General features: G+C 33.6%; 3 protein-coding genes and 1 long non-coding RNA gene across 8 annotated transcripts; 2 read left to right on the forward strand and 2 right to left on the reverse strand.

The window, feature by feature from the left end:
- Positions 1-5,070: 5,070 nt before the first annotated feature.
- LOC135144368 (glia maturation factor beta-like) lies at positions 5,071-6,290 on the reverse strand. Its single transcript, XM_064076412.1, has 8 exons — positions 6,124-6,290; positions 5,973-6,072; positions 5,770-5,852; positions 5,641-5,714; positions 5,531-5,579; positions 5,431-5,439; positions 5,332-5,364; positions 5,071-5,255 (listed from the first exon to the last, which is right to left on the reverse strand). The coding sequence occupies exons 1-8, from the start codon at positions 6,206-6,208 to the stop codon at positions 5,071-5,073; spliced, it is 618 nt and encodes a 205-aa protein (XP_063932482.1). The 5' UTR covers positions 6,209-6,290.
- A 5,169-nt stretch (positions 6,291-11,459) lies between these two features.
- LOC135144360 (uncharacterized) lies at positions 11,460-12,208 on the forward strand. Its single transcript, XM_064076408.1, has 4 exons — positions 11,460-11,529; positions 11,639-11,774; positions 11,874-11,995; positions 12,063-12,208. Exons 1-4 carry the CDS (start codon positions 11,485-11,487, stop codon positions 12,063-12,065), a joined length of 306 nt encoding a protein of 101 aa, XP_063932478.1. The 5' UTR covers positions 11,460-11,484; the 3' UTR covers positions 12,066-12,208.
- Positions 12,209-16,717: 4,509 nt separating this feature from the next.
- LOC135144424 (uncharacterized) lies at positions 16,718-18,758 on the reverse strand. Of its 2 annotated transcripts, XR_010283130.1 has the most exons (6): positions 18,690-18,758; positions 17,995-18,075; positions 17,745-17,922; positions 17,272-17,483; positions 17,131-17,222; positions 16,718-17,065 (listed from the first exon to the last, which is right to left on the reverse strand). It is a non-coding gene; the product is annotated as an uncharacterized LOC135144424 (long non-coding RNA). The 2 variants fall into 2 exon arrangements; XR_010283129.1 differs by having other exon boundaries at positions 17,272-17,922.
- A 6,332-nt stretch (positions 18,759-25,090) lies between these two features.
- Positions 25,091-27,182, forward strand: LOC135144423 (uncharacterized). Of its 4 annotated transcripts, none has more exons than XR_010283128.1 (7): positions 25,091-25,153; positions 25,286-25,519; positions 26,044-26,157; positions 26,259-26,473; positions 26,549-26,668; positions 26,928-27,010; positions 27,094-27,182. XR_010283128.1 is itself a non-coding variant. In XM_064076466.1 (7 exons), exons 3-7 carry the CDS (start codon positions 26,063-26,065, stop codon positions 27,143-27,145), a joined length of 561 nt encoding a protein of 186 aa, XP_063932536.1. In that variant the 5' UTR covers positions 25,091-25,153; positions 25,286-25,519; positions 26,044-26,062; the 3' UTR covers positions 27,146-27,182. The 4 variants fall into 4 exon arrangements, 3 of the variants coding, with proteins under 3 accessions (XP_063932536.1, XP_063932537.1, XP_063932538.1); XM_064076466.1 differs by having other exon boundaries at positions 26,549-26,664; XM_064076467.1 differs by lacking the exons at positions 25,091-25,153; positions 25,286-25,519 and adding an exon at positions 25,532-25,569 and having other exon boundaries at positions 26,549-26,664.
- Positions 27,183-27,312: the final 130 nt, after the last annotated feature.

Consider the following 27,312-nt stretch of genomic DNA (forward strand, 5'->3'; position numbering starts at 1 on the left):
TAAAGAGCTTTTCTTAAAGCCTTCGTGTTATTAACAACTTAGGAAGTGTGGGCATGCCACTTTAGTTTGGAGTCGACTATTGCGCCGAGTTATCTGAAGTGATCGCTTCAGAAGATTTTAGTTTGTAACGTGGTAAGATTGGTAAGAGGCCTTCTTACTTTCTTCTCGTGTATAAAAGGGCGTTACTATTTGCAGCTTTAAATGTAATTTGTCTTGTGTTAAATCATTTTTAAGAAGTTGTTGAAGGTGTTATAGTGCTAAGGGAGCTGATTTTGAACTGCCGTATATTGCAGTGTCATCCGCATATGAGCCGTAAAGACCGTAGTAGAAGTGGGGGGTATCATAAAATTGGACCAAAAAGGAGTGGTGAATAAAAAGAATTAAGGAACTCCAATTTTAGTTTTCATTGGTAAATTTCTCTGAATTAATTTTAGAAAAAGTTCTTTTATGAAGAAAGGATTTAATTATGAGTGTGAGGCTTTCAGAAAAACCACATTTAATGATTTTAAATATAATACCGTTGTGCCATACCTATTAAGTGTTTTCTCGACACCTGAGGATACTGCTGCTGTTGACTTTCTTGCATTTAAAGCTTTTGAGACGTTCCGAAAATCAAAACCTGTTAAGCTGTTGTATGATTATTGTGGGAGCCCATTCTGATAGATCACCTGCTCAAACTGCGTGGCACGTAAAACATTTTTTATACACGCCCATACCACTTATTCTGTACATTTTTTACTTCTTAACTAACAATATAAATACCCCCCCTTTACGGGGCAATAAATTGATTGCTCCTCCTCTCTTTCTCCGACAAATATTCCTAAATCCAAATTGACAATCCTCAACAAAAATTTTCCAGTCTTTTTAGTGTTACTGCTTCCAGTACTTCCCCTAGGCACGCGGTTAGACCTATTGGGCGGTAGCTTTAGACGAAATTACTAGGTTTACGTATTTTGAAGAAAACTACGTCAGCGATTTTCCATTTCATCCGGAAACTAGAGTTGAGTAAAATCAATTGAATAGTTTAGTGATAAGGTGGTCCTTTTGTGTTAGATGTTTAAGTTTTATAACTCCAAAAAAAAAAAAATTCTATGCAAGAGTTTTGTAGAACAAAATTTTTTTCTTATAAGTCTAGTGTCTATACAAATTCCTACGTATTCTACATGACCAGCAATGTTAAAAGCTCAAGGACCAAAATATTAACTAATTTCGCCCTCGTTGATTGCCGCTTAATTTTTCTTATTCATGCACACTACGTCACGATCGTGTTTTCCCGTTACTAACTAAAACGCTTCTATTCTAAACATTATATCTCCATCACTTATGGCGACCAGATAAACTTTGTATAGGAAAAGGATTAGATCATAAACTCAGAAAACAGAGCTAATTGCTAGCACCAGGAGAATATCCCCGGATGATACGCGAAAGAGAAGAAACTGATAATAATAATAAATGATAATAGAAATAACAAGAATAAATATAAAAAAAATGTGTATAATATAAAGAATTAACATAAATAAAATAAATAAAAAAATAATAATAATATTTATAAATAATAATATTAACAACTATAAGAAGTATATTAATAATATATAATAAACAGAAATATATAAATAAGAGAAATAAATATAACAATAATTTTATTTAAAAATAATAATATTAACAACTATGATAAATATAATAATAATATATAATGAAAAGGCTGCGTAAAAAACTAGTAGCTCCCCCGCAGGAATTTTTTTTTTCCGCTGGAACCTAATATTCAGGGCCTCCCGAATATTATAGATTACGTAAAAAAAAGGATTGCAAAAGTAAATGTTCAGCAAACATAGAAGCTTTTTCATCTCCGGAGTAAGTAATCTTTTTATTGTTGTAAATAGGGAGTACATAGGTTAATTTTTTTTTTTACCAGTTAAAAAAAAAAATTGGTCATCTTCCATATAGGTTTATTAGAGGAAGTTAATGAGTTGTTTAATTCCACCCTTTTTTATTTCTTTTCTTTCTGTTTGTTTACAGCGCTTCCATAGGCAGGATTTAGACTCGCATTAACTTTTTTTTCTAAATGTTGCCTCTTTTTAATCATTTTTTTAAGTCAATGGCGAGTGAGACTAAAAACGTTCTCAAATTTAATTATTGAGGTTTTGTCATGTCAACAGAACGAAGGTGTGAGGCGGCGTCTTCAATTGCAAGTTTTCTAGATATCAAGCCGATGATTTGGTCGTTAAGTTTTCCCAAAAATCTTCCAGTATGTAGTTTTAAAGTACGTTGCCGGGGTGAGAGCCTCAAACATTTATTTCAATTATTGTGAAATCATGATCTGATAAAAGCTCCAGAAGAATGTGATGGAATTTGGCATTGGGATAACCTGTAATATTGCAATGCCCAGTATATCTAAAGTGGAGGTTTCTATTACTTTCTAACAGCTTTAGTCATGGAGAATACTACGCATATATATCTTTTTCTTTTAGTCATTTGCCTATTTCAACCGGCCCCCTCTTCCCAAAATTATAAACTTTGCTGGCTCAAAAATTCACACGAGAACCACATATCTAATATTCTTCTTTGGAAAAAATTTACATTAACTAAATTAAAAAGGAACGATATTTAGGTTCCACCAATTTCACTAGTTATTAGTTGCTTTCATTGTGTAGCAAAAGAGTGTGTATAAGCGAGGCATAGCATACTTTATCAAAATTGGTGTAAAGTGTATATAAAATGAAAGTATATTAAATATAAGATATAATGAAATGTTCGCATATTAGGATGTGTACAATTAAGTTGAGTAAGGAAGTATTTAAAAGACATATAAAATAAAGGATACAAAAAAATATTAAAGCAGATAGTTTAATTGACCGGTTTCCGGTTTGTATTTTATATCTTCACTAAAGGTCAAAAATGCCTTTATACTTGTATAGTAAATCTAATTGAACCAGATTAGTTTTTACAAAATTTTTCTGTTTTGTTTGAATTTAATTAATCGTGTCAAATAATTTCCTTTTTCTTGTTTATGGGCTGTTTTTCATGTACTGATTGGTTTATTAGAGACACCTTTCCTGTAAAACTTAGGTATTTTACGTTTTTAATATCTTGTGATTTGCGTTCGTGCTTAATGTCAATAAATTTTCCACTCAATAAACTGTATATTTATTTTTGTTCTAAGTTTCGCGATTGGTTTCTGTTTCTTTTTTGTTTTGTGTTTTTGCATTTTGTATTTTAAACTTAGTCTTAGGTGCTTTTGGTAAACTGTGTTGTGATATACTTACAACTAAATATTTGCTGTAAACTTTTAAAATTTTTTAAAAAGGTGCGGTCAACATGTGGCTAATTTAGCTGAGGTATTGCGTTCAAGGTAACGAAAATTTTTATAGAAAATGGAGTCTACACTTATGCATGTAACACACCGAGTCTCTTCTCCGTATTCCACCTTGCCCCTCGGACTGTACTTTGAAGACAGGAGCTCGTGGTCAAAATAAAAAATTTTTTCAGTTAAAGGGAAAAAATATAGGCGTGCGCGGAAGGACTTCTCCTTTCTGGGTGAGGAGTTCTCAACCTGTCTGGCAGTGACGCAGGCAGGTGTGTCCAGGTGGCCTCGGGTTTGTGCCTAAGACTGCCCCTCCCGGTAAGCGGTGTAAGGTTTCTTAAGACCGGCCATAGAATCTGTGCCTTAAAAAAAAAAGGCTTTTGCGCTAAACCTAGCAAGGTCAAGTTTTTGGACTACGTAGTTAAAAATTATAGTAAAAAATTTTCCAGACCATTTTTAAAATATATTAGTTAGTGGATTATCTAAAATATATAAAATAAGTAAACCCAAAATTTGAGTTAATATAATATATGAAGTTTGAATTTAATAGAAAAGAGTTGGTTGCAATTCATGATAGTAGCGGAAAGGCGAAAACTGCAGGATTGTCTCCGGCGCTCCATGAACCAAGACAATCTTTTAGGAGCAGTGTTAAACGAGTTAAAACCGCTGCCACACACCTCCAACACTACTTAATAAAGGCGTGATAGTGGCTGAAAGCGACAAAGACAAGGCAGCGCCCTTTTCCGATCATTTCACAGCTCATTGCGTTCCTCCAACTTGCGCTACCATTCGGTACCGAGGCAAGACACCGCAAGACCCCTCAACCGTTGGCAACGGTCTTCTCAAACCGAGCACAGCTATTAAAGTCGCTGTTATAACCTATGAACTTTCGGAACGGCAGTACTGACGAAACCATACATGATGTTTTGCAACTTCTGTATTGTCGCTTGGTTCCTTCCCGACGCCATGGAAAAAAAATAGACAAAGTTGTAGTGCTACCCTCATCGCGTGCTCCACTAAACCCAAGGAAATAACGTCCCATTAGCCCTATTTCAACGTTGGGTAAAACTGCGGAGGCTTTTTTACTATGCCGACCAGAAAAATCCGTAAAAACACACCAAGCACTTCCAGAATCCCTAAAGAGTTTCGAAGATGAACTCGACGACTCATCCTACTTTGTGCATTAGAAAATGAACTTCACTTTTAAGATAGCCACGGGCGTAGCCTTTGATCACGTACAGCACGAGGGCCTCCTACGCAACTACGCACACTGGGTACTTCGTCGGTCATTAAAAAGATTCTGACATCACTTTAAAACGGATGTACCTTCCGTGTGAGGAATGGGACTTCATTGTCGCCACACTATCGAATGGCACTGAAGTCCCACGAGGCTCTTCGCTCTATACGCGGGGCAACCTCTTTATTATGCCAACACCTGCAATACTACTTGAAAACACTAGCCAATTGGTGCCGGTAGTGGGAGGTTGACATTCATGCAGAGAGAAGCAGAGCAATTTTGAATTGGGCTTTAACCCCTCCCTAAGATGGCAAGGTTAAGTAAGGATCTCAGCCTGAATACTTGGGCGCCGTTAGAATTAAGCAAATAACTTGGTGACAACACAAGAATTTATTGCGATAAAGGTAAAAGCGGTGATTCACGCACACTACTCGCTGCAGTCTGCAAAAAAGCTTAATGTACTTGCGCAATAAACTGTGCTCTATTGCGGCCTACGCATCTGTTTACTGGAAATACAAAAAACCATCAAAATTTACACTTCTGCGGCATATGACCGGTGCACCATATTTTTTGCGCAGAGACGTTGCATGGCATCTAAGGCTGGAGCGACTTGTAGTCTTTTCCGGAATGCCACTACTGTTTCTTTTGCATGTGTTAGAAGGACTATAACCATCAGTGGACTTAAGAACTTGCAAACGAACCCTGGGTAGGCGCACGCTAACCGACGGCCTCGCAAAGCGCTTTAGACGCACACTTATAGTTTGCAGTCTCCTACACACACACTTATACATACGTGCGGGTAAGTTGACGATATTACTCGTAAAAACTAAAAACGGACTAGGCCTAATAAACTAAATTATTAGCAAACGAAGCACTCTGCGCTAAAACTTACTAAACATCCCTATAAATCATTATTAATCATAATAAAAAGATTTTAGGTGCTTAGAAGAGTGTGTAAAGTTTAACAAGTATCTTCAGTTTTTATAACTCACCCATTAACCAGTCGTCAGAAATCTCCTCGATTTCTCTGACGGTAAAACACTAATATAAACTTGTTCACTACTAAAGTAACTGATAAAAGTAATGGAAATTAAAATAGGACCTTTGCCAACTTTAAGCTTTCTAAACAGGGACGCACTGAGGTGGAGTACAATGTTTGCAGTTCTGGCTTACAGCCTAAAGAAGAAAAGAGTAAAGAAAGAGCTATAAATTAAATTCCTTTTGCACCCACCAAACGGGGACACATAAATAAAAACCAGAGGTTGTGAAATCCTTCCATCTTCGTGTTTAAACAAAAAAGTGTAGGCCAGAAACCTTTTGTTATTTTATAAGAAAAAACTATATATTTATAAAGTTTTCTTTTTTGCTACTAATAATAGTGTTGATTAATAAAAAAATTTTATATGTTTTTTTTCTAAACTTATATATTATAACCTGGGCTCCCTTTCGGGTAGATAATCTTTAATTTCATTTAGAGATTTTTCTTCATATGCTTCTTCAAAGACAATTTTTTTGGTTAGCAAATCGCACCTGGCTTTAATTAAAAAAATTAAAGAAAAAAAAAATTTGCAACTAAGTTTATTACCTATGATTACCGCTGGTAACCGAGATTTTCTAACGCGAAACTTTTTAAAAAGTATCTCCAAAGAAGTGTCGACCTCACAAGACATAGTACCAAGAATGTCACACAAAAGAAACAAATTTTACTGTAACTTTGACTTATTAGGGCGTAGGCCTCACCCCAGCTAAATTTTCTACCCCGACAAGAGTGGAGGTCAACTCAAGGGAATAGAAAATTATTTACCAAAGTCTGCTAAGCTCTAGTTACCTTATCTTAGGCAGAAGTTGTGTTAAGTTGCAAGTGAGCACATTATGTTGACAGAGATTTGAAAGTCATATAATAATCTTAACATCCTCTAGTCTATAAAAAAACTACAAGCCTTAAAGCTTTATTAAGTTTTGTAAACTCAAAAAAATTAAATTATTAACAAGTTAAGATTTGCCTCAAATATAACAAGTGCATATAGCTTAAATTATAATAATAAAACGTTTTTAAGTATTTACAGAGCCATTAACTACTACAATATCCAAATGTAAATTTTAACGTTTAACTCAAATGTAAAAAATTAGCTACCGACAAATTTTGATAATGTACCAAAATATTCCGAAAGAATAAGACTGTTATTACATTATAAAGTGCATAGTTCATCTGCCTTTTTTTAAAACACAAATTTTATTTTGAACCTACATTTGGTATGCTCCTTTTAACTAAACTTAAAATTTTTAGTTAAGGCTTTATTAAGAGCGAAGTATTGAGAAGTAATCATAACTGTACTCAGAAATTGTAAGTCACCTTACTCTTATACTAATATTAAACAACAATTTAGAGGAATGTGTGGTAAACTTGAAAAAAAACAAGCAAAATAAAATTTAGGACCTAATAATTGCCTATTTGAACTTTTAATCTAGCAAATAAAATGTATCTTTATGGCTAAAATATTTATGTAATATTTTCAAAATCCCATACTGATCTTTTTTTAAAAATTGCTTAATAGTGCCTCAAAAGCTAATTTCATAAAAAGCTTTAAGTTCTAGTATTGTATTTTGTAAGTTGGGACAATTTTTGAACAAAGAGAAGTAGTTTTTCCGGTCAAAGTGATTTTCTTCTTTCTGATAAGTTTTTTAAATATTTAATATAATATTCTACCAAATGAACCAATGGATTTTCAAACTGAGCAGTTAAGAATGATGATATAATGCTACTCTTCATTTGTAGACCAACCGTAATCCCAGTTACTCCCCATTAGTCCAACTGAAGGGGCAATGCCTGCAGCCTGCTTAGTGCCACATAGTGCATAGGATGACTTACTACTTAAAAGAAGGTCATCTCTAATTTATTTTGACAACTCCAATTTTTCTTAAAAAGGTATAAACCTTCGGAGTTTCATCAATTTATTCATTTAATATAAGCTCTTCTCTTATTGTTAGTGTAGGCTTTAAAATGAGATACATACGATGGCTAAAACTCCCTAGTTTTCTAAGCGCTTCACAAAAGAGCTGAGGTCATGTTTAAGGAAAGACTCCCATAATACAAATAGTCTTTGTAAGAACCTTTTTTTTTTAAAATTTTTTTTTTTCAGTCAGTATAATAAAGTTTTACTGACCTTGAAACAATTAAACCAAAATTATATATATACCTGATATTATTATAATATGATTGCTATTAACGTCATAATTATTATTTACTGTATTATTATTTTACTATTACCATTAAACTACACAAACCGCACTAATTGAAGAAATTAGATCAGGTAAAGGCAGTGAATTCCTACACGAAGAAGTAAAAAATAGAATCAGTAGCAAAGGCTTACTACTTAGCACAGTGTCCAAAGCTACAACCTCAGTACATCTAAGTGAAAGAAGCATCCAAACTCTTAGCAATCTAACTCGCTGCATACTGAAACAATCTAAACTACCACCTAAATCTTGGAGTGAAGCAATCGGGACGCCATATTTATAAAAAATAATCTCCTAATAGGTAAAGAAAAAACCACACCAAATGAATTTTATAGCTTGAAATTCAGAGGTTTCAGGTCTTATAAACCACTTGGTTGCAAGGTCATTTTACACAGTAATAAATACTAAAGAAAATCGGTTGTCAGAGAATTATACGATATATTAATTTCAAAACCCATAGGCTCTACCGACGAGGAATACATAGTTCTAAGCAGACTTACAAACCATATACTAAGATCAAGGGACTTAACCTTCTTTGCAAACATGTTTTTCTAAAACCATAACATACTTGAAAAAGCACTACCCACGATATATCTGATACAGAAAGATTACAATTATTTTTCAACAAAAAAATCTATCACAATAAATGAGCCAATAAGAGATACAAACCATTTAATACATAGTTACGTCTCCTCAATGCAACAAAAAGAAGATGAAAAACATGCAAAATAATATAATTATACCTTTAATGAAAAACGGAATCCCAAACGACATTACTGTACGTAATACACCACATGAAACTGTTTCAAGTCAAAGCTTGACGATACAAATACTTTACAAAACATAAAACATTTCAAGATGATCAAGTAAGAATATAGAAAAACACATTGACGACAAGCCAACACTCAAAAACTACAGAGATCTCATAATGAAAATAAAACAGTTAACTATCTTAACGAGAACCTGGACAGCCTGGATATCTACCATAAAAAGGAATAACCTATGGTATAGATTATGAAGAGACTTACCTCTTCTATTAAAGTCTCTTTTCGATTACTGATGTTCATAGCAATTCTCAAAACGCTACCTGTCCAAAAAAAAGCAGTTATTACTACTGTCTTTCTTCATAGAAAACGTAGAAAATGGATACTACACTTGCTTTATATGGTCTTAAAGATCCACTCGACTCTTTTGCAAAGATTTAACTCAAAGGTTAAACAAATACGGATGCATACGCATGATTGACGATTGCATTTTTTATTCCGAAAACTTCGAAACGATTATTGGAATACACGTTGATGACTGCATAGTAATTGGAGAACACCACACATTCTTATGAAACCTACGAAAAAAATTTAACTCAGAGAAGACGGCGACCTAGACACAAATTAGTTATTAACATACAACATTCAGATAATGAGATATAGAGGAACTAAAATAAGAAAATTGAACAAGTTGCCCGAAAATTTTATAGAAATAGTATTAAAGGACATAAACTTCCACTTTCTTCACGATTAAAATTACAACCCTCTGAGGAACACAATGAAACTAATACCAGATACAATACGCTGCTCTCTTGGAAACAGCGGTTGTACAAGATCAGATGTTGAACATGCTACCAAATTACTTGGAAGATTTATTCATAACAATAATGAAACGAATCTAATGATGAAAAACGAGTGATTTGATATCTCTACGAAACCAAAATTACCAACCTATTCATTAAGCTTAATGAAAGCGAAAAGAATATACGAATAGAATGTTATACCGATGCCTCATGGGCAGATAATTACGACTTTCGCTCCACCATTGTAAACATAATTCTAATATTTAACGAAAATCCTAAACATTGGAAGTCGAATGTAGAAAAAGTAAAATAAAAAAGTCATCCTGCGAAGCTGGTTACATGGCGCTAAGCAAGGCAACGATATATACTCAAACAATTGAAACTTAAATAATGAACTATTGCCCGAAAAAAAATAAAAAGTAATTTCTTATATTAATAACGAAGCAGTGAAAAACATTAGCAGAGGAGACGTTTCCAATGAAAGATGTGGGAATATCGTACCATCACGTTATACAGAAATTACAAAAGGATAACTATGAATTTATACGTGTCACCTCAAAGAATAGCCCGGCAGATATTTTCACTAAATCATTTTTTAGACAAAAACAAAAAATCCTACTCGAAAAAATTTACAAATCAACATTACTATAACATGAATTTATAACATAATAGTACAGTATAAAAAAACATGACAAAGTTGAAAACAAAAAGGAAAAAAAAAAAAAGAAAGATAGAACATAAACACAAAATACAGAACAAAAGTAAAAATATAATATATTAAGTATAAAATACAATGACCGTTAAACACAAATATTAAAACATCCCCTAAATTTTAACAGGTAAAAATGATCTGTGAATAAAATAATTAAATACATGAGAGGCAGTCAATACAAACACAAGAAAAGAGACATTAAATTTTCTACCGCATACAAAATTATTTGTCACACTTTATTAATTAGATTAAAACAAAACGAAATAAAGTTTTATAACTAATCAGATTTACTTAAATTTATTATACAAATATTGAAGTATTATTGTCCTTTTGTAAAGATATATATACAGACCGAAAACCGGTCAATTAAGCTATCTTGCTTTAATATTTTTTTTATCTTGCATTTTATATATTTTACTTTATACACTTTCTTATTTAACTTAGTTGTACCTATTCTAATATATTTATATTTCATTAACTTTAATTCTTAATATACTTTCATCTATTTTTTTGTAAGTATTCCTTTGAAGGAAGATAGTAAGATAGTAAGATATTCCTCAAGTCTACTCAAGTGTTTCAGCTCAGGTCATAGGAAGCAGTGTTCCCCATAGAGGGTTACTAACAGCACATTAGGTAATCTTTCGTTGTCATGCGAATAATAATCTTCCCCAGGGTGGATCTAGCATGGGGATCGAATCAAAGTAACTAATAGCTCAACGACAGCTCCATGCATTCCGCCAGAAAATACCTCACAATAGTATGCTGTATGTTCACTCTAGGGCCCATCTTATAGGTCACTTTGCGGTAATAACGCGAGGCGAGCATTTCAAAGAAAAAATTAGTTATTAATTTATTGAAAAGAGTCTTACAGACTCCCTTAGGGGCGAATTAAAAAATTTGTTATTCCTACAATGGCACTATCGCGGGTAGTGGCTATAAAAGCGTAGATATATTTGTACTCAAGGTAGGAATAAATGTATAAATAAATTTATTAAACAAAGTATACATATAACACGGTGATTAGGTTTGCCCCTCTATACCACAGCACGATCCATGCAAAAAACAGAGCAGAAAAAAATAATTTTCTTCCATGGGATGCGCAATCTCACTTTATGTCCATTACATGCTAATTAATGGGCGCACGTGGTTAACTAATTAACCAATTACTTCGACCACGGTGGTAAGGCTTGGTCCGCAGAATTATATTCACTAAATTTTGGTTGTCCATAAGAAATTGGGTGGTCCCCTCTCCTAATGCCTACTGTAATTAGTTGTTATAACGATTTTCAAACAACCGCCAGATTTATTAAAAAAATAATAGCTTTTGCCTAAAAGGTAAGTTACTATATAAATTTATTGTAGCCTTCTCCTCCTAAACAGAAGAGGAATAACTACTAACAGGTCTTTTGTGTTTATTCGGGAAAAATATTATGAATACATGGGGGTGCTTTTATCATTTCGAAGAGGAGGTCGTGGTATGTTTAGCAGTTAACTTATATCACTTGCCTATTACAGCTTTGCCTTTGGGTTTTCATCTTATATTTCTATTGTTAGTAATAACTCAGAGGAATATTTTTGCTTTAGCAAACTACAGACTTCAAACAAGAAATTCTTCATAAGCTGGACACTTTATCTGACTTTTACGATCTGTATTGCTCTAATAGACTCTCGACTAAGTATACTTCTTGCGTCCAGCACTTACCAGTTAAAACAGACATAAGTAAGTTTGTGGTGCCATAATATTAACTCCTTATTCTCACGTCCTTGAATTTTTCTTGGTGTCTGCTACTTGAGCCTACGTAACCAATTTTAAATGTAGAAAAAAATTTTCTGGAGGATACATTATTAAAATGTCAACTACCGCACTCGAGTAGTTTGGCTTTCTTAGATATTGATAGGAAAAAATTAGCCAAAGCTTTTAAGTTGGATCCGCAAGAGATGGTTATTATTGTAAATATATACATATATATATATATAACTTTTTCATATCCTATGTATATTGTTATAGTGACCTGGATATCTCTCAAGTAAATACCTACTTTGGAAAAAAAGATAGTAGGATTAATAGTTGCAACGGTATTCTACTTGATAAAATTTAAGTTGAGCCTAATTAAACGGAGTTATGCCGCTGGGTTATCCGAGGTGACACATTAAGGAATTAGCAATCTTTAAGAAATAAGAGTTCATTGTTTCTTACTGCTCTATAAACATTAGCTAAAGGGTGAATGTCATTTGTACCAGTAGTTAACCCACTAGTATATATATATATCTGAGGAGAATTTATATTGAGGTTAATAAAAATTGCAAGTTACTTTAGTTATACCAGTTAAGTCAGTTCAGGAAAATACAATAACTCTTAAGCCTAACTAATATCGTTTTCACCCTAATAGAAAGAAGTATGGTCCAATAACTATTTTGACAAACAAAAAATACCTACATATCAGCCTAGTAGCTGTTTATGCCACTGTTTAAACTAAGCTCAAGTAAAAAACTACTAAATTCATGAACAATTTTATAAGAATACTGTATAATAGGTTAGGGTAAAGAAATCTCTTTTTTACATTTATAAGCTACTGGGCTGACTAGAAAGTCAAGCGCTATCATTGTTACTATAAGACTCATTACCTTCTAGTACTTAAGATAGAGGTCGATTGCTTGTTCACCCACTTTGCAGCTGCTCAATGTGCGTTAATTTGTGGCTATTCTAAAACCCTTAAATCAATAAACTATATTTATAACTTTAATGTCTTGTAGTCCGTAAACAGTTTCTGCGAGTCTTTCCACTATTTATTTATTTATAAACTGACAGTTCCTGGTGATTGTTCGAGTTAAAAACTTCGAATACTCGAGCCCTCAATTAGGAGTGATCACAGATATATTCCAAATAGTCCAGGGAGCCATTATTTTTTTACGCTATCAAAAAAAAAAAAACTGGCGCTCAAGCGCGTCACGTGGGCGGTGATAATGAGCCCCGTCCCATGGCTCGCATATAAGTTCGCTCCCCAGCAGGCGATTAGTGTGCCTGGTGAGCCTGTCGTAAAGGACCACGGCATGGTGTTGGAAGACAATTATTGAAGGTCCGCTGAAAAACCTCATTTCGCATAAACCACACCGCCTTCGTCAGAACATGCAGCAATTAGTTCTGTCGCCCTTGAAGAGCCGACGCTATCGCAGTGGAGACGTAGCCCAAGCTGCAGACGCACATGTGATTATTGGCTGGATGTAAGGCAAATACAATTGCCGTTTATTTCGCAGGGAAAGCGTACTCTTACCGCAAAGTAAGAATAAAGCCCCCTGGTTGCTGCCTTGACCTTCGCTTATACATAGTCTACGTGAGGCCTCCGGGAAATTTGTTGTTGATTATGATTCCCAAGTATTTCACTTGAGAATACCTTGGAATCATAAGGGCACCAATAAAAAGGGACACGTTTTTTAGAAATTAATATAGCTTTACTCTTCATCGCATTTATAATAACCTTCCAATTATGGTACCTGTCAGTAAGCGCGTTAAGATAGCGCTGTAGATGCTGATTCTGGTTTAAGTGTTTTTAGTAGCATCACAAAGGTCGCCGTATTCCATCGAATCGGAAAAACTCCAAGAAGCAACTAAGATTTTATAAAGAGGTAGAGATAGTGCATCCCCATTAACGGGATTTTCTTCAGATCTCATTAATGATGCCATCGGGGACAAGCGCTTTTCGTTTAGGAGGTGCTTCGACAGTTGCTTGCACCTCGGCAATAGTAACTAAATTAGAGTCCCATATAATATTAACTCCTTCATGGGATCAGAAATGGGAGAGCCGCTGTACGTCTTCTTGAATAAAAAGAGCACTGCTTTTCTCAGCGGGGGTCACACTCGCCAATGGCCAGTGTAATTGTAGTAGAGTGCCAATTAACAAGGGTTCGGGTCTCCCATTAATACAGCGTGAAGAGATGATAGTGGAAAGCTTTTAGGAACAAAGGCTGTAAATTGGCGAATTGAGAGCAGAGCAGCGCCCATATGCGCAGAAAGGAGGTATTCCTGTATTGAAAGGGCTGACGAAATGCTTGATACGTGTAATTTGGGTTGAAGGCTAAAATATAAAAATGGCTACGCCCGTGGCCTTTTTAAAATTGTAGCTCCGCGTTTTCTACTCAACGAAGCGAAAAGAATGTGTCGTTCAGTGATCCTTCTCCTGTTTCCACAAATTCTTCAAGCAAGAGTAGCAGAGCGGCCTCAACGAGTTCCCTGAGTTAATTGCTCTGGTCTGTGCAAACCGCGGAGATTCTAGGTAGCGTTATAATAGTAGCTTTTGCTATCGTGGTAAAAAGGAGTAAGCTACATTGCAGAATTTTACACTAGCTTTATAGTTATTCGCTAAATTCTTTATAGCAACAGTGAGTTTATCGGTTCCGCGCCACTTAGTAAGTTCGTAAACATCAGTTAAAGAGTCGTGGGAAGTCTCGCTTTTGTCTTCAACCTAAATTAAACGCAAGTATTAAGCAGAAGATTGACGCTAATTTTTGCTTTCAGCTACTAACAAGTTTTTTTTATTATGAAGATAGCGTGTAAAAGCGGTTTCTAAAATTCCCTATTTAAGGGTTATTGTAAAGGGCGTTTATTTTTTTCCTTATTGGCCCTTGGAGACGGTCCAGCATCAATTTTTCCTCAAGGTTTTTTTTAGTAAAGTCCAAGCTAGAACGGTCTGCGTAAAAGAAAAGGTCTATTTAGATATTTCAGTAGGCAGCCAAGGAGATACGCGTGGTTGTTGTGGTTGCAAGGGCCACGCTATTACGCACTCCTAGTATCAATAACCTTAATAGGAAGAGAAAGTTCATGTAATAGTGATGCTTTAAGTATAGCTGTAAAGTTTGCCACTTTGCAAAAAGACTGAGCCCAAGAATCTGCTATATATTATATAAAAAGGGTAAAATAATCCAATGAAAGTTCATTGACTCCGCAATCAAAATCTTAAGGTGAATAAATTTATTACGACCGTACGAAATTCCCTTTCTTCCCTGAGGGTTGTAGCAAATTATATATGTAAATCGCCTTAGCGATTTCGAGCGCTGATGTTTATCTCAGCAATTAAGGCGTAAACGGAAGGTCGTGGATTAGATGCTTAACAACTATATATAAATTCAATTACTGAGAACTTCTAGAACTGTTCAAAATGGTGTTACTTCTGTGATAGTTGAAACGTTGCTCTGATTATTTTTTCGTACTACTTTGGTAGAATGATCTAATTATCATTTATAGAGTGGTCGTTAGCTTAGTGTTCTCCCAAAGTAGAAACTTTTATACTATTCCAAGCGGAAAGAAACTGCTTCAAACTGCCTTTAATCGAGTAGGCAGAAATTAGTGACCTTAAACTAGGAAGTAGTCTTGGTTTTATCATGTTAACCATAGTTACCACCGAGGCCCTGCTAATTTATTTAGCCTTTTGTAGTGATCTCGTGCTTATTTTAAAGCATTAACGATTGGTTGATAAATCTGGACAGTGATCTCTAACTTTAGTCAAGTCCATTGGAGTTGTGAATTATTTAGCTTTCTATTTGTATATATACACATGGATTGCTACCTCTAACAGATTTATTTGCATTTAGTTAGTTGGTTAAGTTGATGCAATAATCAACTCAAGTTGATAGTGTCATTGACTAGCTAAAGTAAGGAGGTTTGATTTATGGGTAAATGTGTTATTTTAGGATAAATTGATAAATCCTGTTTACAAAAACATCTTATTTAAGAATTAAATTTACTAAACTAAACAATAATAGGATCTAAAATTAATAACAGATTTAGAGTTAGACTGACGATCGACTCTCAGGCGCCCTGGCCTTAATACTTGGATGTAGTATCTTAAACAAGTTCAACGCTATATGAATTAATTGTAGCATTGGTAGAGGTCCTTTCGAGCTAACTTTATTCATGAACAATTACCTAGCCCTACTAGAGAAACAAGGAAAGCTTAATTTATAACAAGTAGCTTACTATATAATGGTTACACTCTATTATGGGAAGAAAATATAAAGGTAAATAGCCCTGTGAACTTGTTGGCTGGTCTTTTTAACCTTGGGTTAATATAAACTCACTTTAAGCTATCCTTATTTAAGTTCCAAGCTTAGCGTAAACTCAAGTTTTACTGGTTATAAACCCTTCTTTTAAGGTTCCAAAAATAAAAACTATTATCAAAGACTAAACAACTCTAGACGATTATATCAAACTACCTGGACCCATTATAGCTATGCCTTCATTCTTGTATGCTTTTAAGAAGGTACCTTAGTCTTGATGGTTCCTTGTACATGTTACGTAAATTTGTTTTAAAACAAGTCGGTTCTTAACATCGTTTTACTTCCTTTAGTGCTTCTACCTTAAATAATGCAAAATTTTACTATCCTTTTATCTTTAGTTTCTATTGGTAGAAGCACTTTTATTGACCTTTTTCTGGTAATTTTCTATAATTAAGGTTCTTAAAAACACCGTATAAATGATAAGAGACTTGTTCTCTTGTCTTGATGTTGTTGCACGTCCTGTGCCCCTACTTCACAATTTTTATCTTAACTCTTTGCGCGGGAAGTGCAACGCATCCTAAACGGCTGCGACTGCAGGTTAGCCCTTTGTGGCTTGATAGGAAACACATTGGCAACTGCTTAGGTTAGCTATTTAATGGGTACCTTTAACGCTTTTTATGCCCTGGACGTTGGACCAAATCTTTTGATTCTTCGTCAAGTTTAGTACCTTCTTCATGTCGTAAGGATTGCTGTTACGCCCCCAGGAACATGTTCGTAAAAACGCACGAAAAAGATCGTGCCTATATATAAAATTCGCTTCAGCGGACGCCTTAGTCCTGGCGGGGCCCTGATGGTTTCGATCGGACGGGCCTCAAAAAGTTGCCATCCGGAGACGGAGGTTAACATGCAATTAAATTCATCTTGTGTCGGATCATGTCCTCTACTTTTCAAAGGCGTGGCAATAACCATCCAGAAAGTCCTCTGCAGGGTTAAATTTTCATTTAATTCAGACCAAACAGGCTAGTATCGGATTTGATACTTGGACTTATTAAAATGTTCAAACCAATGAAGCGTGACTATGGTACCTTCCTGATGCGAGCTCTGAGCTGAGAGACATGTTTTCCTCCGGAGAGTTCTAAGTGGTATTACGTCCGGTTCGAAAGAATTGCTCTTAAAACTGGCAAAAGGCAACAGTTGAATTAGTCCTGTAGCAGGTTTTATCTTACCAGTGTTTTGGCATGTCCGTTACCACTCCATCATGCCTTGAGCCTAGTGCCTTCATGCGTGCGACTAGAATTGTGTAGTGCCAAAGACTGACTATTTTGTATTAGAAGTGTCTTTGATGCTTCGAGGCTTCGCGTTGAATACTAGCACTGCTTGCTTATACGTAACATCTTTATGCGACGCGAAGGCAGAGCTGTTGAAATCCACTTTGATACTATCAAATAGGTTAACAATAACAGTTAAGTTAGGTAGTACACTACTATTAGTTGAAAGCTAGTAGCAAAGACGACCGCTACCATAGAAAGAACTTCCTAATGAGTGGTGTCTGAACATCACTTTTCCTACTTTCCGAGGATGCTACATAAACTATAACAGGTTCTCTTGGTATTAGTGCTTGTTGTATCTACCGGCGCTTTAGTCTCGATTGGTAGCAGCAGGCACTAAATTGTATTGTTTACTAATATTATATATATACCTCGCCACTCCCAACGAAGCCAACTCCAACAGTGAACTGAACAAATTAAGTTCATAAAACCATGGTCATCATAGGTATCAAAGAGGTTTTAAATTGCCTGTGACAGCATATACACCCAAATGTTAAAAGAGACTATGAAGACTGCTTGCGGGGTATTCAAAACCGTCTCACCTCCAACCTATGGAAGAAAATTAGATAATTATGTCTGACCTGTAAAAATGATACAACAGTACGTAAAAAAAAGTCTTACCGGGTTTAGCAGCTCTGCAAAGAAGACTATATAAATGGAGCATTACCGATAATAGCGACTATACTCCAAGCAATGCTTTACCTAAGGCGTTTAGAACTGAGTAAAAATATAATGGGGCATCACTTATAGTCAAAGACAGTCTGTATAGAAACAATAAACAAACAAACAAAATCCCACGACAGCAATAATACAGAAGCAAATAAGAATTTATCATATCAGTCACACGTAAGAAAAAAAACCAAAAATGTAGGTTGTTTTGAATCAAACATTTACACAAACTTAAACAAAAGCTGTATATATTACAGATTACTAGACATTGGAAATTAAATATCTTAACCACCACCATATGCAACTCTCCAATGAGAGCAATTTTGGCAGGATTACTGTAAAGTTGTGCAAAACAAAGAACGACTTCTAACTTAGTGTAACATATCTAATACAGTCAATGATAATTTTTAGCCAACCACTTAGGTAATTTAACTGTATAGATAAAAGCATAATCTAAGTAGAAAGGCTGGTCGAAAGTGAATATAACGAATAAATAATAACATTATATGCAAAACCAAGAATATAAATGTTCTATACACATTAATCTTCAACGCATTAACTATAACGAACCTAATCTTTACAAAAAATTTAAACGGGTATATTATGAATATACAACCCTTTACAAATGGATTGCATAAACTGCACACCTTATTAAATGGACTATATAAGAAGGATCAAAAGCGAAGCAGTTCCACAACATACTCTCAAGGAAAGACTACTATTTAAAAAAGAAAATCTCTAATACTTGTGAATCGACAAAAATTTTACATAACTTTATCTATAGGACTTTGATGCAAATTAGAAACTTTAAACCAAAAGCGGCCCAATATGAAGCATAAAAACATTTGGGTTGCAGCGCACTAACCCATGACTCTGTTCAACAAAAAAAGCATTTGACTCTAAGGAAGACAAATATAAAATACTGAATTTAATAACTAACAAAAAAATTAAAATTACGAACTGAAAAAATTTATAAACGAAAACAATATAAAAGATCAAAATTTCGTTAATAACTTATCAACACTACTAAACTAAAAAGATAGCAATGAAAAAGTATACCTACAACGGCTCGTATATATTGAAGTATCAATACTGATGGACCACAAGCTAATAGCCTAAAGTTTACTAATAAACACAACAGGGCATTCACAGTATAAAAAGTTATTAGCCATAATTTTACTTTTTAATAATTAAAAACTTGTTACAATGGTTATTTTTTATTGAATTTTTTATCGTTATTCAGGTATTATATTATAAATTAACGACTAAATTTTTATTTATAAAAAGATTGTAATATTTCACTTTCTGTAAAGGTATAAATTTAATTTCATCAAACAGGGAATAAAGTAGTCCTGTTTCTCTGTCTTTTTATATATAGGATATATCTACATGCAACCCTCAAAAGTCGTATAAGAAAACAGTAGGAGTGGGTTTACAAGTAGATGCTTAACGAATTTACGTTTTTAACCTGCTACGTTAGGCGCCATGATGCTAGCACACAAAATTTTCGTTGCTTTACATCCTTTTAAGTATTATTTCTTAAGTATTTGACTCGGGCGCCAAGCAACTTGCTTGTGGTCAAGCTGAAACACTGCCTCCCACCTTTTAAAGTTAAAGAAGCGATAGTGTTGTGTGACAGTACCGTCGGACAATTTAGCTACGCCTCAGTCACGTTGAGCCAGACGAAACCTTTTCACACTAGCGAAGAGAGAAAACATATTTCACGGGGTCGGCATTTGTCAGAAGTAAAAGTATTATTTACAGTATTTATTTATTGTGTAATATAATAAAATTGCTGTTTCTTCTTTGTAAGCCACTGTGATATACGTGGTTGCAGCGTTGTTTTAGAGACGAAGGGCTGTATAAATATCCATCAATTTCTCTGCTTAGTTTTTATTACTGAATAGCTGAAAAAGACTTCTTACATAAAAAGGAAGTCAAAAAAAAAACCGAAAATTTAGTAGCTTATTCATTATTGAGGCTTGTTTAAAATTGAGACAATGATTGCAATTCATTTCTGGGCACCAGAGTGACATCAGAAGACAACTTGAGTAGCTTTCCTTTTTCATGGGAATCAAGTGCGCATGTTAATTACATCATAAAAGAAATTATTAATTCATAGGTTTCCTTACAAGGATCTTCGTATTATAAAAGTAATTATTAAAGTTTTAGCTAACGCTTTAATATGTTGACCTATTATGTTGAATATAATATCAGCGTTCTTTTGAAATTTTTTAAATGTAAAGTAGTTAGATTTCCCACCGCGCCAAAAAGTTGGACGTCCAACTAAAGGTGACATGAAATTATTTATTAAGATTTCAAATCCTTACAGAAACATTTCTGTCTTTCTTTTGTAAGCGACTATCCCAAGAGGTCAGCATTCTATAAGGGCATTAAATTTAATTATAAATGTAAAAATATTGGCACAAGCTCCTGAAAAGAAATATTAAGTTCGTTAGAAAAAATTAAGTCCGCCTTAGAAGCTAGCTTTATTACCCATCCTTCATTCAGCAAATGCTTTAGTAGACCAGATTTTCATTCTTACAGAAATTGATTAACTTCTTCTCTCAGTTTAAACAAACCTGCTAAAACTCCTCCTTTAATTATCTCACTTCTGAATGAAGTAATGTTGGTGATGTGCCTCCATACTCCCACACAATGTCGTGAACAATCTTGAATTCGTAGCTCGTAATGATCTTTACCTCAAAAAAATGGTAAATTTAGTTACCAGTGAACGTTGAGTTAATCATGTGTCGCGCGCTCTTTTTATTGGACAAAAAAAAAGTGATATTCTGATGTGAGAAGTTTATATTGGGTTAGATAGGTAAATAAACATTTTTTTTACTGCTTTATTTTAAAATATTAAATTGGGATTTATAGAATCAAATTTTGAAAGTATGATTTCAACATAGGGAGTCATTTCGCAAAAAAAAACACAAATCTATTTTAAGCTTTTGAGCTTTGCCCGTAAAAGGTTAAAGAACCTACTTAAAAACAACTAGACCAATTACAGCCGAGTATTTAACAATAATTTCTTATTTCCAAATGCCAAAATTCAGGAAACCGAAATATCCAAATCCGAGCTCACATTATAGGTTGCAAGGAATGAGGATTATACATTGATAGTATACGCTACAATAAAATTGCTGTAATAAAAATGAAATATACATAGCGAAAGCTAAAAGTATTTTGCCTGGCTTCACCTATAAAAAAGAAATGAATACCTCGCCGACTCAGTCTTACAATGAGGCAATGATGATGACATTAAAAAAGCAGTATATAAGTAACTTTCATCAAAACATTAGCTATGACATTTATAACGGGAGAACTATTAACTAATCTTGGACACCACTGTACAAACCTCACTATGCGAATAATAGACGACTCTAACTAAAGTGACTTAAAAAGCAACAAAGTCATAGAATAAACGATAATTTGAAGCTTACCCACTTTGAGAATTTACACTAACGACAGAAATTGTTTCTATGTTTCAAAATTTTTCGTAAAAAGTTTATAACGCTTTAATTAATAGTTGGTTATATTGATCCCTTATATAAATAAAAGTTTAGATTAAGACCTATTTAACGTAGTTTGTATTATTGGGTTTGCTTCCTTACAACGTTTGAGTATCGATTAAAACGAATTTGCATGAGGCTTCCCTTCGTGCAAAATTATTTCAATCTTTATACAGGTTTTCATGATACTCCATCATGAAAAAAAATTTAAAGTGCCTTTTAGATCAAGGCAAACCTTATGCTGATATCTCTCGTGGATATGGTGTCAGTAAGACCATAACATATCCCAAATTAAAGCTCAATATGAACCCAAATCGTCCTTGCAATGAACCTGGGCATCCAAAGGTCTTAAAAAAACCGGGATGTAGGTCGACTTGAACGACAACATCGAGTGCAATTAAATCTCACGGGATCTTCAAAAATCATAGAAACAACATTAGATAGACCAATTTTAAGGTCGACCGTAACGAGAGCAATGCAATCTACTGGTCTCCACAAAAAAAAAAAAAGTTAATTAAACCCGCTTTAACAGACCGTCACAAGCGACTAAGGTTTGAGTTTGCGAAAAAGTACGAAAATTGGCCCATTCCTGACCGAGATCAATCAGTATAATTCAGATGGTATTAAGTGGTGTTAGAAGCGATCTAGCTTAAGTACTTGGCCACCAGGTGGTGCAACGTATAAACATTAAGTAGGATCCATTATAAATAAATATCTAAGGGGATCAGATTTAAAAAAAAAAGTTACGGGGCTATCACAACAAGCACGTATTTAGACATTATTAAGGATGACCTACCCAAAACATGCAATTGGTAGACTTGATCATGATGAAGTGGTTTTTTAGCAGGATAGTACCCCTTGCCGCACTGCATAATCGATGCGAGCATGACTTCAATTATAGTCGTTTTAAGTGCTGAACTGCACAATCTCCTGATCTCAATCCTATTGAGCATGCATTGGGATTCTTGCAGAGAAAATTAAGATCTCACCAAACAACTCCTGCTAACTTGGACGGGTTTTAGGGGCGTGTACAACCAGAAAATGGGAGAATATAACATCAGATCAAAGCTACAAGCAGCACCTATACTAATTATTAAAACCTCGTTTACTAAATTAATTTTTTCTACGTGCAAAATTGTTTCATAATTCTCATCTTTACAAGCTCATATCTTTTCGAATATTAAACCAATTTAAGATCAAATATTTATAAAATGTAGCTAGAACATAGAAGTTTACTGCGGATAAATTTTTAAGTAACACATTACGTTAATAGAAAATTTGTTCTATAATAAATGAAAAAATGCAAATCAGTGACGCATTTTTGAACGATAGTATATTAATATTAGATAAAGGTAGAATTATACTTAACTCTCGATAAAAGCTAGGCAGACGTGAATATACCGTATAAAAAATAACATTATATGCAAAGTCAAGAAGAGAGTTGGTCTATTCACCACACAGTCATTGAGCTAACTGCTCCCAAAGGGGCATAGTAAATATAAAAAACTTTTTTTTAACGAATAAATCCCATCACAAGCGTAAGAAGGCTATCAACAAAATCAGTAAGTCTCACGGAAGCTAAAAACCTGGGAAATCCTTTTACATTGACATAATGGAATATAACCTAGGAGGAATACAGGTACACCACCGTTGGAACATATGCAACATTATTCAAAAGACACAGGAGGTACTCTAAAACAGATTACAAGCGTTACAACACAAAAAATGCTCATTAAAGAAACTACCAAAAGACAAAGAAATCTAATACTAAAGCGAAACTCTTTAGGAAGGAGTAATACTAAGCACCGTGCCAAAAACACACCTCAATACAGTACACACCAGAGGAAGGAGCATTTTGTGTACGCATGATCTTTATACCATCAAGTCTTCCAGGAATATACTAGAGGGAGGCCATTCGAGGTGCAGTATTTCTTACCATCAACCTTCCTAAGGATAATGAAATACAAACACCTGACGAGATGTTAGCGTATTCATATGTAACTTTGAACATTTAAAAATAATCAGATTGGGTGATTAAAGGTATAACTATTAAATTTTAGACTTTTCAGATGAATAAACCAAAAATAGTTACATTATCTAAAGACAACTTTCCATATAACAAAAACCATATAAAAAGTGATATCGTATACACAAGGATTCAATGTACTATAAAACAGAAGGTTTTAAGCATTACGCAAGAAACTACTACGACCTCCCATTTTTTAGTAACGATCAAACACAAACTATTATTAAAATTTCACCAAGGAAAACTGTAAAAAAAAAACAAAACGTAGAGGAATTTACATAAAAGCTTCCAAAAAAAATTTACTAGAAATTTTTATAGCTACTACTTGGAGACTACACAATAAAGAAACAACTTATATAGAACAAAGGTGACCGCTAGAGGATTTTAAAAAAAAACCAGGGCAGTCTATCACGACACATATTTACCAGTAATATCTAAGGTTTTATCACTAGTACTCTGGCTGCTAGAGTTCATGAAAGGATTATTAAGCTAATATTACAACAGAATTTTTATAACATACAAAAGTTTCCAGATCGGAGTTCGTGTATATCCCTAATTGAACTCTACTCAGTCAAGATTATCTTTGATTTACTGAACTTTATATAAAAAAACACATAGTTCTGGCGTTGGAATTGTTACTTCTCTTAAGCAACCCTGTTTTCTCCATCTTCCTATCTAGTAGCCTTAACTAAAACCCTGGGAAGCGTCCTCCCTTTGTTAAGATATTCAACATAGCTTAAGTTAATAAACTCATCAGCTTAACTTTTTATACTAAAGTTGATATAATCATTTCGCTTACGATAATGTCACCGACGCTCAAAGAAATAATAATTATAATTTATAATTTATATTTTATATTTTAATAATTAATAATTTATATTTTAATAATTTATAGTTATATATTTATAATTGATTTAGTTCATACTGAACCATTTTAACTTCTTCCCCTTAAGTGTCTTTTAATAATATTGCTGTTATGTCATACAAAGGTCTTTTACTTCATTAAATAATTGCTTTTAGGAAGGGGAATCAAATCAAAGTTGCTTACCTGCCCCGACGACAGAAAATAACGAAACTGAATAACTCGCTCAGCTTTGTACTTATCGATACCAAAGTAGAGTCTATCATTCTTTGCAAATTACCGTCTTTTGGTTTAAATATCAATATAACTATAAATGTCTTTAGCAAACCAAGGTTGTCTAATATCCTGCAAGCCCTTGGTATGTACGTATACTTTCAAAGTAATCTAACTCAGTTAAAATTACCATAATAACTCCGACCTCCTATTAAGAAACATATATAAGTTCGCCTTATGTAAAGTAGTTAGTTATTAATTATACATATATCTAAAAAAACATATTACACTACATTTAATAAGCTGATAATCTTTAAATTGTTAGAAAATACTCAGGAAACATATTATTTTCTTCAGTAAATATCTACTATTTTTGGGCAATGAATTATTCTAAAACGTTAACTTTTTTAGCACGCCTAGTTGATGTGGTGAAAAAACTTTCCGAATTTTGGCTCATCGTAGTTACTCGTCTTCGTGACGTCTTCTTTTAAAAAAGTTAGACTTTATACTTTATACTTCCATAATTCGTTCTGTAATTAGGCCACATTCAAGATTAGTATTGTCCACATTAGAATATATGTAACAAGCAAAAGTAGTGCTATCAACTAACTTTTTAACCACTTAAAGATAACATCCCCGTTGAACAAAAAAAGCTGTTCCTGGGCTTAACACATAATCCTTTTTTTATTCCATGTCTATACCGTACTTCAGCTAGTAAAAAATGGTGAGTCCTTTTTAAACACTCAGTAAGATGTTTGGGCCCGCGCGTAGGTACTTCACATTTTTGTTCTGAAACCCTTTTGTCAGATAAAAAATTGCTAAAAATCGGTTGTACACGGCCTTCTAAAACAAACCCGTAAGGTTACCGTCATTGCTGTTATCGTATTTATAAATGCTTGTAATTTAACTCGGTTATTCTTTTAATTTTAAAAATATTATAATAACCTTTAAACTGGTTTTATTTACCTTTTTTTTTTTGACAAAGTTATTCTTTTTTAAATTTGTACTTCAACTAGTGTATTACTTTATTGTTGTTATCTAGCTTAAGATTAATTGTTATCTAGTATTCATGTTATAGTAAGTTCCTTTATGGTTTTTCCCTAGAAGTTATATAAAAATGGCCTTTTTTTCCTATATTTAGCGTAAGTTTAATACAAATTAAAAGTAATCAACCTTATTCAACTAAGATAAAATATGGGCCCACTTTTTAACTTTCAGTATTATACGTGCCGTATAAACGCAGTAACTTTGTTATTTAATATTTCTAGTGTGTATTCGAGCAACAGAATTCTATTTAAATATATTTATCATTTTTTTTTTAAATTTTTTTCAAAAAGTACTGCATAATAATACTAATATATCAATTGTTACTTAATAAAATTTAGAGGCAGAAAAAGTCAAGTTATGATTCTTTCTAAAGTAGAAAGTATTGGGGCTTTAGTTGGCCAGCAATTACTCAATTTTACCAGAAAGATTTGTTCCAATTCCTTGAAAGCGACGTTAGTCCAAATTTTTTCATATAGAAACGTCGAAAAACAATTGTTAACAAAACATGTGGCCAACTATAGCTTGTCACTGTTTTCTATTTACTCTATAAAAGATATGCGGGACACGTTCGATCTGTGTTGGAGGAGCAGGGTTTTGCTTTATGGGGGAACCCTTATACTTCTTCCGATGGCTTTGCATTTAGTGGGAGCTGGAAGAATCCATGCTTACTCAATAACTCTCCTATAGTTTCCAAAGATTTATTATTTCTAGTTAACTGTAAATACACTAAGAATCGTTATGCCATCTCTTGGTTTCGAGAATTTGAAGGTAGATGTTAAAACTCAAAAGAAGATACATAAATATAATCTCTTTTAAAGCAATTTTTATTTTGATTTATGTTAGGAGCTACTCTCAAGAAGTCAAGTCCTGTTATCGGAGTTATTGCGAGTTCGAAAGGATTTTCAGGGCCGGTACTTCAGACCCTTTGCCGCTCTCCGACCCCTTTATTGTTATGTTGTGTAGGTTTTTCTTGTTATGGTTTATACGACTTAAAAATTAAGCATAAATGATGCTACTATAAAACGTTTCATAATTGTTTGGAGTAAAGATGTTTGTTAATATATTTTCCTTTTTTATACTTTAAAGCCACAAAAGTATTGAATTTGCTTGCATAAAAAATCGTTTTTCCAAGTTTTTTTAAAACTTTGGTGTTATAGAACCTGTACAACAGTAATTTTTACTTATTATAAACTTTAACTTGTCAGTTCGTTTGTAATTTTAGATCCCTTTCGGTGGTAATATTAGAAGTGTTATTTGGACTACTTCGTTCGCTGAAACTTTGCCCAATTTTCGTTGCGCTTTGATGTAACCCTCTTTTATATATTTATCTGTGTGACTTCCAAGTGAAGCAACCTTAACTTCATAAGTTTGTAAATTAATTTTCTAAGGAATCATGGCATCTCCTTTTATTTGGATGGAGACTTTTCTTCAAAAAAATAAGAGTTATTTGATAACTATCAAAATATATTTTGTTGACAAAAAAAAGAAGACTATAAAAGTGAAAATTGTTGTTAAATAAAATTATATTTCTTAAAATTTAACTTTAAGAAACTCTGTTATATAAAGTAGTTTTTATTGATAATTAGAAGTTCTTTTTAAATTTTATA

Source organism: Zophobas morio, unplaced genomic scaffold, assembly GCF_036711695.1.
Source record: "Zophobas morio isolate AGI-343-1 ecotype UQ-CSIRO unplaced genomic scaffold, CSIRO_AGI_Zmor_V1 ptg000099l, whole genome shotgun sequence".
Classification (NCBI taxonomy): domain Eukaryota; kingdom Metazoa; phylum Arthropoda; class Insecta; order Coleoptera; family Tenebrionidae; genus Zophobas; species Zophobas morio.